At 40.8% G+C, this 12,589-nt stretch overlaps 1 protein-coding gene across 1 annotated transcript; it reads left to right on the top strand.

Annotated features, from left to right (window-relative positions):
- The first annotated feature begins 389 nt into the window (after positions 1 to 389).
- Positions 390 to 5,778, top strand: CCNG1 (cyclin G1). The gene is made up of 6 exons (XM_004587459.3): positions 390 to 610; positions 1,499 to 1,762; positions 3,237 to 3,490; positions 4,364 to 4,442; positions 4,522 to 4,620; positions 4,842 to 5,778. Exons 2-6 carry the CDS (start codon positions 1,499 to 1,501, stop codon positions 5,031 to 5,033), a joined length of 888 nt encoding a protein of 295 aa, XP_004587516.2. The 5' UTR covers positions 390 to 610; the 3' UTR covers positions 5,034 to 5,778.
- The last annotated feature ends 6,811 nt before the right edge of the window (positions 5,779 to 12,589 follow it).

Here is a 12,589-nt window from a genome sequence, read left to right as displayed (position 1 = left end):
TATCTTTTTTAGAATGAGGGGACAGAATTACCGTACAACAACTTCAACCTCACAGAACTTCCCAGTACATTCTGGAACCATACCCAGGCCAATCCGGAGGGCGACAGAGCGACCCGGCCCTGACAAGGCTGGTGCGTCTCCAGGGAAGACACTTGGGCAAAGCCTCCACTGACTAACACTTTGAGGGAAGGGCTTGGTCTTTCAGGGAGACTAGGATTTCGACGCTAGGTAACGGGAAGTGTGCGCTGACTGGCCGGATTTCCTACCTTTCCAGCCCCTCTTTGGACCGCGGAAACCTTCTATCAAGAGAGCTACACCAATCAGAGGTAAGAATGCATCCCCGGCGCGCGGGAGCCCCGCCTTCCCATATATGAGCGAGGCGCTGAGGCGCAGCCCCTTCGGCTCCGAGCGGACCCTGCGAAGGGCGGTGTCGTCTGGGCGGCGCTGCTGAGACCCCCACCCAGGACGGCGCCCCCTCCCCGGGCCTCTCCCCTCTCGCCCGCGGGTCCCCTCGTCCCCTAGGCCTCTGGAATCTGATACCGTGGGGGGTGAGGTGAGAGCAGGCCCGGGGAGGGAGGTTAAGCACTGAGGAGCTGCCGCCGCTGTCAAGGTGAGCTGGGACTGCGTCGGGGTGGACTCTCTCGGGGTGCGGGTCGGACACAGAGTTGGGTGCGTGAGGTGACTCGCGGGTCCGAGCCGCGCTCTCCCGCTAGTGAGAGTGCAAGCCCAGGCTAGTCCCAGCCGGAGGGGCGGGGCCGCGCCCGGCCTCCGGTTTCAGCGAGACAGTTAGTGGCTGCTCCCCAACCCTAAACATCCCTTACCTGCCTGTCATTCTGTTGGTGTTTGGGGCATCCAGGACACAGGACCCTTGATGAAATTCCCACGCTCATATTGTTAACTAGATTAACCCGTCTCCCCCATTATGTGCTCTCTCATAGCACTCTTTGAATTTCCTGACATCTGATAAAAAAAAAAAAAAAAAGAAGAACTGTTTCTGAGCATGGGTGCCGGGGTGTGGGGCTACACTTTTTAAACGAATCATTTTGTGTAATTTTCACAATCATACAAGGAAACAGTTAATGCCCCCCATTTTGCACACAGTTAGATTTGTGCAATTTTAAAGAAACTATGTGCTGAGCTGATTGTATGACTTCATATGGCTTTCCCAATCTGTGTGGTAGGTAATAACTTTATCCCCCCAAAAAGTAACTTGTATAACTCACACTGTTAGTAAGTAGCAGAATGTATGCTACCGTCTAATTTTAAAATTTTGATATCCTAATCTTAACGTGTGTATCCTTGGTTATCTGTTTATAACTTGTACAAGTATTTCTTGAAGACTGAGTTTTTAAAAAGGTACGAATCTTGTAGAAGGGCGTGGGGGAGATAGTACTTGACAATAAGGTAGCTTCCCGTGAGGGAGGCGAGATTCGTAACCTGAAATGTTCTTCCAGAAGCACTACTCTGAATTCCTTTCTGGGCCTTGTTCTATTTATAGATGATAGAGGTACTGACAACAACTGACTCTCAGAAACTGCTACACCAGCTGAACACTCTTTTGGAACAGGAAGCTCGATGCCAGCCGAAGGTCTGTGGCTTGAGACTGATCGAGTGTGCGCACGATAATGGCCTCAGAATGACGGCACGGCTGAGGGACTTTGAAGTAAAAGATCTTCTTAGTCTAACTCAGTTTTTTGGTTTTGACACGGAGACATTTTCTCTAGCTGTGAATTTACTGGACAGATTCCTGTCTAAAATGAAGGTATGTGTAAAGCTATGTTCAGTATTGTTTTTGCTCAGTGGGTTTTACAGATGGATTTGTTAGCTCTTCATTGAAAACCATCATCTTTTTAATTCTCAGGAAATAGCAGAAACACTGTTGTTGTTTTGTGTAGTACAGCAGTAAATACGCTTATGATCAACAGTAATGCATCTTTCATTACTTATATTCAGAGATAATATCAGGTAGCTGATCACAGAACTTTCCAATAGAAAAAAAAAGTGGCCATTGCTTTTAACAGCTTTTCCAGAGAGATTGATTATTTCCATGTACTTAATATGATTTTTAGATTTTTAGATTTAAAGACGTTTGGTAGAGGTCTAGAATGCTGCAGCGTGTTTAAGAATTAGGATATGTTTCTTAGTCACTATCCACTAAGCTTCTGTTTATTTTGACCATTTGGCATTTCCAACTTTAGTTTGCATAGGATAGATAGGAGTGACTTTTATATGGTTACTTCCTTATTGTAAATGAATATGTGTGTAGCTGTCAGGGCTTAACTGTTAGAAATACATCTGCCTTCCCTGAACTCCAATATCATGAGGAAAATGAGCTGATATGACAATTAGAATTATATTCTTAGTTTACTTTTCTATGGCTAATGCAATGTATCATATGTTAAAGGAACTCAGTATTAGTTATGTGGCTCAAAACAATCTATTCAGTAGACATTCAACAGGTCTTTAGGTACTTATATGGTTAGGTACTACCTTTGAGTCCTTTAATGTTAAAAAATAAATAATACATAGTTGCACCTCAAGTGTAAGATAGGCTTATGTGAGAATGAGGTGGTTACACTGATAACTACCATACAGTACAAGTCTAATAAGAAAAAAATCACATCATTATGTTTAAATTGGCAGGAATATACTCTGAGAAAGGACAGAGAGCAGAGGTATTGTTAGAAGTTTCATTTGAACTGAAACTTAAAGCCTACATAGAGTTTTGACTATTATACTCTGGACTTTAGAACGTGATATGAAAAAGCAAAATTGTTAGTAGACAGAACTTTATAGACACAGTAAACAATCTGTGTTGTTATAGATTTAAAAATGTTGTTACTAAAATAAAAACAGCCTAGAACAAAGTACAGCATCCAATTTCTGCAGAGGAATTTTGTGAATAAGTCATAATATAGTTCAGCCCTCATGTAAATTACTGACCACTTACCATGTCTAATCAAACTTATAATTCCACAGTGATAAAAAATTTTTTTACAGTGGAGTCAAATATTATACTAAAACTTAGTTCAGTTACTCAAAAATTGGATCCAAATAGAGCTCATAAGACTAACAGGCTACAATTTAGGTATGAGTAGATTTTGTCAAATCCATTATAGCTGAAAATATAGCTCAAAAATATTTCATATTAGATCTGAGTCCTAGATTAATCCTCATGTTTTAGTCACTGAAATAAGGTAGAAATACAGTCTTACTGGTTTTTTGTTTGTTTTTAGGTACAGCCCAAGCACCTTGGATGTGTTGGTCTGAGCTGCTTTTATTTGGCTGTAAAATCAACAGAAGAGGAAAGGAATGTGCCATTGGCAGCTGACTTGATCCGAATAAGTCAGTATAGGTTCACGGTTTCAGATTTGATGAGAATGGAAAAGATTGTATTGGAGAAAGTGTGTTGGAAAGTCAGAGCTACCACTGCCTTTCAGTTTCTGCAACTGTATTACTCCCTCCTTCAGGAGAACTTGCCATTTGAGAGGTATGTGGCCTGTGTTTTTAAAAAGTGTTGAGAAATCAGAATGGTGTTTGAATACTGTGTAAAATCAGTGTCCATATAGAATTCTATTGAAAATAGTACAGTGACAGCAGGGGCTCCCTGAACTTTACTGCCTACCAAAACTGAGAAGACTCTATTGTAATTAGTTTAATGAATGCTTGGGATTAAAGAACATTTCAACTTATATAAAACTTAGTGGTTAAAATTTAACACGAGTGGGCCCGGCGGCATGGCCTAGCGGCTAAAGTCCTCGCCTTGAAAGCCCCGGGATCCCATATGGGAGCCGGTTCTAATCCCGGCAGCTCCACTTCCCATCTAGCTCCCTGCTTGTGGCCTGGGAAAGCAGGAGAGGACGGCCCAAAGCTTTGGGACACTGCACCCGCGTGGGAGACCTGGAAGAGGTTCCTGGTTCCCGGCATCGGATCGGCGCGTACCAGCCTGTTGCGGCTCACTTGGGGAGTGAAACATCAGATGGAAGATCTTCCTCTCTGTCTCTCCTCCTCTCTGTATATCCGGCTTTCCAATAATAATAAAATCTTTAAAAAAAAAAAAAAATAAAATAAAATAAAAAATTTAACACGAGTTATGGAAAAGGACACTCATTAGATATAAAAATAGGGGAAAAAGGAAAAGTAAATCTTGTGACAAACTACTGTTAATTTTTTGAACTAAATTATTTAAAAATCATATATGGTGCTCTTAAGAAATTTGTATTTGATGTGAGATTCCTTTAAGCCTATATACCTCGTGAAAAGTGAACATCAGTTTCTCCTTAAAATGGTTTTATTAAACAGTGTATATCTTGATTAGCTATGTTATTATCTGTATAAAATTAATCCCATGTTCTTTTTAAAGGAGAAACAGCCTTAATTTTGAACGACTAGAAGCTCAACTTAAGGCATGTCACTGCAGGATCATATTTTCTAAAGCAAAGGTAAATATTCATACAGATTAAAATTGTTTATATAGATTTATTTTGTATCTTCCTTTTACTTCAAATATATCTCTTTCAGCCTTCTGTACTGGCGTTATCTATCATTGCACTGGAGATTCAAGCACAGAAATGTATAGAGTTAACAGAAGGAGTAGAATGTCTTCAGAAACATTCCAAGGTATGTCAGGGTTGTAGCCTAAACCCCATAGCTGCACATGATGGAACCGCTTGTACTATCTCGTGAAGAAAAATGAATGTTGTATGATTTGAAACTTATGTAGCTAATCCAAGGTTTCTGTTTTGCTGAGAAAGGATATATATTAGGAGGATTGCATTTATTACTGTAAATACAATGTAAAATAATTTCATTTTAATCGAGTGTTTTTAATTTATGTACAGATAAGTGGCAGAGATTTGACCTTCTGGCAAGAGCTTGTATCCAAGTGTTTAACCGAGTATTCATCAAACAAGTGTTCCAAACCAAATGTTCAGAAGTTGAAATGGATTGTTTCTGGGCGTACTGCACGGCAACTGAAGCATAGCTACTACAGAATAACTCACCTTCCAACAATTCCTGAAATGGTTCCTTAATTGGTAAATTTGGGTCACTGTTAGTCTCCATGCAGGGGAAAGTATCTAGTACTATAACTTCCTTTTATAAGAATTAGGATATCAATATTTTCAAAGTAAACAAAATGGAATTGCAGAAGGGAAGTGAATGCACTGATCTAGTCAGCTAGTATTTGAAGACATTTGCTGTGTATAGCACTCTACAGGGAGGTCGGAATTATCCAACCTCTGATACATATGTAAGTCATATAATCCCTCAGGCAAAAACAAACAAAACCAAAAACCCCCCAGCAGCTTCCACAACAACCCCAAGTTTTAAAAGTGGCAGTAAAATCATATTTTCTTTTTGATCATAATCTTACTCCATTTAGACCCATGGCTCATTTATACATATATTATCCAGAGTACAATTAGACCAAACTTTTGGATCCTATGTGGACTAATTTGAGTATGTTAGCTTATAAGCAAGATCAATATGATCTTATTTAAAAATTTCAACTGTATTTAAAGAAAAACCAAGACATGGCAAATCAGTCTCCACCTTGGGTATCTGGAAGCTGCAAGTGTCTCAACACTCCAGTTACTAAAATTGATGGAATTCTAGAAAGCAGTTGTATGCATTAAAAAAGTAAACTTGGAGTCACTTCATATATTCTTGACATGTCTTAATTATGATTTATCTTTTTCCACTCAAATCAATATTTAACACATGTATGATTATGAATCTCAAATATGAGCAATTCATTTTTAGTAACATTTCACAGATGTCTGAGTTGGGTTTCTGATGGTTATTTTAGGGACTATTATCAGAGTAACGTGCAACAGAAACTCTTCTCTGAAGCTTTTCTCCACCCTGAGCTATGGATTTCATATTACCTTGAGTTTAAATTTGAAGCCTTCTAACTTCACTACATTAGAATGATGCCCTCAGGCTTACGAAGACTGTCTAATTAATATTTACTATAGTGGAATTATCTGTAGGTATGAATTCATCTGTGATGTAAAGTTAAACCATAAATGTGAAGCGCTAATGACAAGACTGGGAAAGTAAACTGAGAATCATTTCTTAACACTGATTTAGCTTTTTATATTTGATTGAATATGATTGATGTATTTAGGTAGTATTAAAAAGGCTAACTTACATAATTTAAACATTTTAAATTATGAGGTTTTCATCAAAATAACATTTCACAAATAATAATAAAGGTTAGTGTTTTAGGCAGTGAAAATGGCTTCTTGTCACCCAAAATGCAAATATAATCCTGACATGGAGACAGTACTGGTACAGGGGAATTACATTTCAATTTGAAGCATTTTTTAGAAAGCAGGGAGAAAACAAATATGGGAAGTTTGGCAAATACATAATCCTGAATATTTTTTGGGGAGAAAATGGTGGTTTATACATATGATAAACTATTTTATACTGAATCAGTTGCCTCAATCTAGTTTTATCAAGAAATTTGTTTTCTATTTCATCAGTTACTTGAATTATCACTTTGAGAACTTAACTTTAGCCCACGAAAGTAAGTTCAGACAAGGTTTAACACTCCAGATATATTTGTTAAGTACTGGTTTTAATAAAATTTCCATTGCTTCTTAATTTAAAATTTTAGAATTTTATCTAAAAGGAGAATATACTTTAATGCCTGTACCGCATCTTGAGAATAGTAGATACTTTCGCAAATATATCACTGAGGCAGAGTTCAGTAACATGGCTAGTCAGTGAGTGTAAGGACGGTGACTGTGTCGAAGAGCCACGGGGGATGAGCAGAACGGTGCATGGCTGAAGTTCAGAATGGCTATGATGAATTTTGACGTTATGTTGTGGATAAATAGGAAATGCAAAAAAAAAAAAAATAGTAACCTTTAATTTTGCCAGCTGTGTTTTTTTTTTTTAAAGATTTATTCATTTTATTACAGCCAGATATACAGAGAGAGGAGGAGAGACAGAGAAGAAGATCTTCCGTCCGATGATTCGCTCCCCAAGTGAGCCACAACGGGCCAGTGCGCGCTGATCCGATGCCGGGAACCTGGAACCTCTTCCAGGTCTCCCACTCGGGTGCAGTGTCCCAATGCATGCTTTCCCAGGCCACCATCAGGGAGCTGGCTGGGAAGTGGAGCTGCCGGGATTAGAACCGGCGTCCATATGGGATCCCGGGGCTTTCAAGGCAAGGACTTTACCTGCTAGGCCATGCCGCTGGGCCCTTGCCAGCTGTGTTTTACGGATGACTTCAGTTTAGCTGAAGGGCTGACACATTTCAGTTGTTTTGCTACATCAGGTATTCACTTTTGAGTTGGCGGAGGTAACCTAACCAAATACCATTATGTTTGGTACCAAGTAATAAACCTTTCAATAAAATTATTGAAATGCAATCCCTTCTTACGTGTTTTTTTTCCTTAAGATTTATTTTTGGGCCTGGCATGATAGCTTTATTGACTATTGATTATTGATCCCCATTCAAACACAGGGATCCCAAATGGGTGCTCGTTCCAGGCCCAGCTGCTCCTCTTGCCATCCAGCTCCCTGCTTGTGGCCTGGGAAAGCAGAGTAGGATGGCCTAAGGCTTTGAGACCCTGCACCCATGCAAGAGACCAGGAACAGGCTCCTGACTCCTGATGCACTGACTCAGCTTTGGCCGTGGTAGTCACCGGGGAAGTGAACCAACAGATGGAAGATATTTGTCTCTCCTTTCTCTCTGTAATTCTGCCTTTCTAATAAAAATCTTTTTCTAAAAAATTATTTTTATTGGAAAGGCAGAGTTACACAGAGAGACAGAGATTGACATCGTCCATCTGATGGTTCACTCCCCAGATGGCCACAAGGGCCAGCACTGAGCCATCCTTTTCCAAGCCATAAGCAGGGAGCTGGATCAGAAGTGGAACAGCCAGGAAACAAACAAAGCCTATATCGGATGTCAGTGCCACAGTCTGAAGCTTAGCCTACCATGCTTTGATGCTGCCCTGTTTTCTTTCTTAAAAATGTATTTAAAATTTACTAAAAGGGCCTGGCGGCATGGCCTAGCGGCTAAAGTCCTCACCTTGAAAGCCCCGGGATCCCATATGGACGCCGGTTCTAATCCCGGCAGCTCCACTTCCCATCCAGCTCCCTGCTTGTGGCCTGAGAAAGCAGTTGAGGACGGCCCAATGCATTGGGACACTGCACCTGCATGGGAGACCCGGAAGAGGTTCCTGGTTCCTGGCATCGGATCGGCGTGCACCGGCCTGTTGTGGCTCACTTGGGGAGTGAATCATTGGACGGAAGATCTTCCTCTCTGTCTCTCCTCCTCTGTGTATATATGGCTGTAATGAAATGAATAAATCTTTAAAAAAAATGAAAAATAAAATTTACTTAAAAGACACATCTTCCACCCACTGGTTTGCTCTTCAGATAAGCTCAACAGCTGCAGACTGGGACATGTTAAAGCCTGGAGCTTGGAATTCTTCCTTGAAGTTCTCAGGCTGGTGGCAAAGATGGAAGCACTGGAGCCATTCCTTGCTGTCTACCAGGGTCTGCGTCAGAAGGAAGCTGAACTCCAACGTGGAGCCAGGATTAGAACCCATGTCCTCAAATATGGGATATAGGAATACAAAACAATATCTGAACATCAAAGATACCATTTTCTTCTAATCCCAGCAGTATGAGAACAAGACCAGATAAAAAGTTTTCTTGAAACTGGTATCATTACACAGTGGATTCAACCGCTACCATGAATGCCAGCATCCCTTGTGGGCTGCTCCTCTTGTTCAGCCCCCTGCTCATGTGACTGGGAAAGCCCTGGAAGACTGTGAAAGTGTTTGGCCTCCTAACACCCTTGCAGGGGAAGCCCAGAAGCTCTTGCATTCCTGGCTTTGGCCTGGGCTGTGGCCTCTGAAAAGTGAACCATGGAACACAAGTATTTGGTCTCCCTCTGCAATTGCCTTTCAAATAAAATACACTCTAAATTCAGCACTAACGTAAATACTTGGAAACAAAAACAGCAAAATCTTTTACTATGCCTGTTACCTAATTAACCCTTTACTACATGGTGGTTTTTAAAAATAGACACAAGATTTCTTTTAATTTTTTATTGGCAAGGCAGATACACAAATAGAAGGAAACAAAGATCTGTCCACTGGTTCACCCCCCAAGTGGCTGCAATGGTGGGAGCCTATCTGAAGTCAGGAGCCAGGTGCTTTTGGGTCTCCCATACTGGTGTAGGATCCCAAGGGTTGGCCATCTTCTACTGCTTTCCCAGGCCACAAGCAGGGACTTGGATGGCAAATAGAACAGCGAGGACACAAATGACACCCATATAGGATCCCGACGGATTCAAGGTGAGGATTTAGCTGCTAGGCTTTTGCACTGGGCCCTAAAACTTGATGTTTATGTATTATCCATTTTTGTCTTTCAGCACTGCCCTGAATTTAATGTGCTTAATGCAAATCTATCCATGTAAGCTTTTGTGCACTTGACACCTAATTAAATGGCATCCCAGTGGTTTAACTGCTAAGGATAATTTCCAATGAAAGCTAACCTGCTGGATCACTTGGTGATTATTATCATAGGATAGTAAGAACAATTAGAATTTTTCTTTGTACTAATAGAATCATCTTCGTAAGACGTGTTTTCCTAACATTGCTTGTAAGTGTGAAACATAATTTTTCAAAAAACCAAAAACAAATTAGATAAGCCAATTTTGTATGAATTCACCAAAATGGACTTAGGAGAATATTACCAAGCTGAAAGAGGGATTTTAAGCATAAAAGAATGAATTTGGAGCTGGTGTATGGTAGCATGACAAGTTGGTTCTCTGATGCAGAAGTTTCCCCTGTGGGCACCTGTTCAAGTCCTGGTTGCTCCACTTCTGATCCAGCTCCATGCTTACGACCAGAGGTGGATCCAACCCCTTGGAGACGTGCATCCATGTGAGAGACCTGGAAAGAAGTTCCTGGTTCCTGGTCTCACATTGGCCCAGCTCCACTCCAGCCACTGCAGCCACTTGGGGAGTGAACCATAGATGGAGAGAACTTCTCCCTGTCTCTCCTTTTATCTGTAAAAATCTGCCCTTCAAATAAAAATAAACAAAATCTTAAAAAAAAGATTGGTTAGGGCCTGGCGGCATGGCCTAGCAACTGAAGTCCTCGCCTTGAACGCCCCACTATCCCATGTTGGCGCCGGTTCTGATCCCGGCAGCTCCACTTCCCATCCAGTTCCCTGCTTGTGGCCTGGGAAGGCAGTGAGGCTGGCCCAAAGCCTTGGGACCCTGTACCCGTGTGGGAGACCCGGAAGAGGTTCCTGTTTCCCGGCTTCGGATTGGCGCAGTACCCGCCAGTACGCTCACCTGGGGAGTGAATCATTGGTCGGAAGATCTTCTTCTCTGTCTCTCCTCCTCTCTGTATATCTGCCTTTCTGATAAAAATAAATAAATCTTTAAAAAAAAATTGGTTAAAGATGACATTCCTAGATCAGTAAGTGTTACTATCAAGTCAACACCACAGAAGAATGGACAATCTTTCACTGATGCTGGTAAATGAAATATTCTTTTCAGATTTGATAAACCTATTAAAAATATGCAAAGATGTTGAACTCCATATAACATGTTTTAGCTGACTTAAAACACAAAACAGGCTAACCATTCTATCAAGTGCATAAGTTTCTACCAAAATGGACTATTACCCTAGATCTTTAGCAAATTTAAAAGAACTAAAATCACACAAAGTATGTTCTTGCACAATGAACTAGACGTCACTAAGAGAAGAAAATTTCCAAATTCTTGGAAATTAAACAGCAGGTTCCAAGGATAAATCTCAAAAGAACTATAAAATAGTTTAGGGCTTGCTGTGTCACAGCAGATAAAGCCACCCCCTGCCAGCATCCCATAAATACTGCTTTGAGTCCCAGCTTCTCCACCTCCAATCCTGCTCCCTGCTAACATGCCCAGGAAAGCAGTGGAAGACAGCCCAAGGTCTTGGGCCCTGAATCCCTCTGGGAGACCCGTAAGAAGCTCCTGGCTACAGCCTGACACAGCCTTGGCTGTGGCAGCCATTTGGGGAGTGAATCAACAGATGGAAGATCACTCCCTTTCTGTCTCCTCTGTTCGCAACTCTGCTTTTCAAATAAGTAAATTTTAAAAAATACATCTATACATTGGTGCATTTTTTTAAAGAAGATTTATTGTTACTGGAAAATCAGATCTACAGAGAGGAGAGACAGAGAAGGAGATCTTCCATCCACTGATTCATTTCCCAAGTGGCTGCAACAGCCAGAGCTGTGCTGATCAGGAGCCAGGAGCTTCCTCTGGGTCTCCTACAGGTACAGGGACCTAAGGCTTTGGGCTGTCATCAACTCAACAATCTATAACTGACAACTTTCTTAATGATAAAAGACAATGCTTTTCAAAACCAGAACATGTGGCTAGCAACATCTCCACTGTTTTGTTTAAGCAATCAAGCAAGAGAAAGAAAAGATCTATAAAGGACAAAACAAGAAGGGTCGCATTTGTGGCTTATGGAGATAGCCAAAGAACTGCTAGAAGTAACCATTGAATTTAGCAAACTCACAGGATACGAGGTCAAAAACTAAAAATTGAATGTATTTATACTGCTGCACACTAACAATGAGTAACTGGAAACCCAAACTTCAAAACCATTCACACTAGTCCTCCCCATCCCATGGGCTTTTAGGAATAAGTCTATCAAAAGAGGTGAAGGCTCTGTAAAGAGAAAGCTACATAACACGAGGATGACTGGACTCAAAAGAGGCACTCAACAGAGCGGCATGCCATGTTTATAGAAAATTCCATTCAAAACCTCGGCAGGAGACTGCAGTTTCAGACTGATTTTTAAGTTTTCCTTTCTTTATCTGAAAGGCAGACAGATCTCCATCTGCAGTTTCACTCCCCAAGGACACAACCAAGAATCAGGAACTCCATCCAGTACTCCCACTTGAGTGGCAGACTTAAGTGTTTGCTCTAGGGTGTCCAGAAACCGAAAACTGGACAAAAGAGCAGAGGAGTGACCCAACTTTATGCACTCTGATATAGGATATGGGTATCCCAAATGGCATCAACTGTGCACCAAACACCCATCCTTATACTAACTGTAAATGGTATATGGAAAAGAAAACGAAAAGGCAACTTCAAAGCAAGTTACAAGTTGAAGCACTAATGCTAATAAATTTCAAGACACTTTAAAACAGCAATCACTTTAAAACCACAAGAAAGAATGGTTGATCAGTTAGTTATAAGGGAAATGCAAATCTAAACCACAGCATTAATTACCTTCTAGAATGAATAGAATCAAAAAACCAGATAATAACAAGTGCTGAAAAGGATGTGAGCTCTTGTATACTGCTGGTGGGAAAGCAAAACAATTTAACTATTTTGTATGATACTTTGGAAGTTCCTCCAATGTCAACTATCCAGGCCAATCTAAAAGTTCTCCGAGCTGAGAAAGGAAAGCACATACAAATTTGCATGCAGATGTTTATAATAGCGTTGTTCAGCATACCCAAAAGGTGGAAATATCCTAAATGTCCATCATCTTACAAATGAAAAAATTAATGGGTAACAGCCATGTGATCATACATGATTCTTAAA

This window comes from Ochotona princeps, chromosome 19 (assembly GCF_030435755.1).
Source record: "Ochotona princeps isolate mOchPri1 chromosome 19, mOchPri1.hap1, whole genome shotgun sequence".
Lineage (NCBI taxonomy): Eukaryota > Metazoa > Chordata > Mammalia > Lagomorpha > Ochotonidae > Ochotona > Ochotona princeps.
Note: the sequence above shows the minus strand (reverse complement) of the source record. Positions and strands in the feature narration are given on the sequence as shown.

Excerpts from the sequence above, each read along its gene's own strand:
- CCNG1 (XM_004587459.3), top strand. The coding sequence starts at position 1,499 with ATGATAGAGGTACTGACAACAACTGACTCTCAGAAACTGCTACACCAG. Across the intron at positions 1,763-3,236 it reads GATTCCTGTCTAAAATGAAG|GTACAGCCCAAGCACCTTGG; the intron begins GTATGTGTAAAG and ends GTTTGTTTTTAG. Across the intron at positions 3,491-4,363 it reads GAGAACTTGCCATTTGAGAG|GAGAAACAGCCTTAATTTTG; the intron begins GTATGTGGCCTG and ends TTCTTTTTAAAG.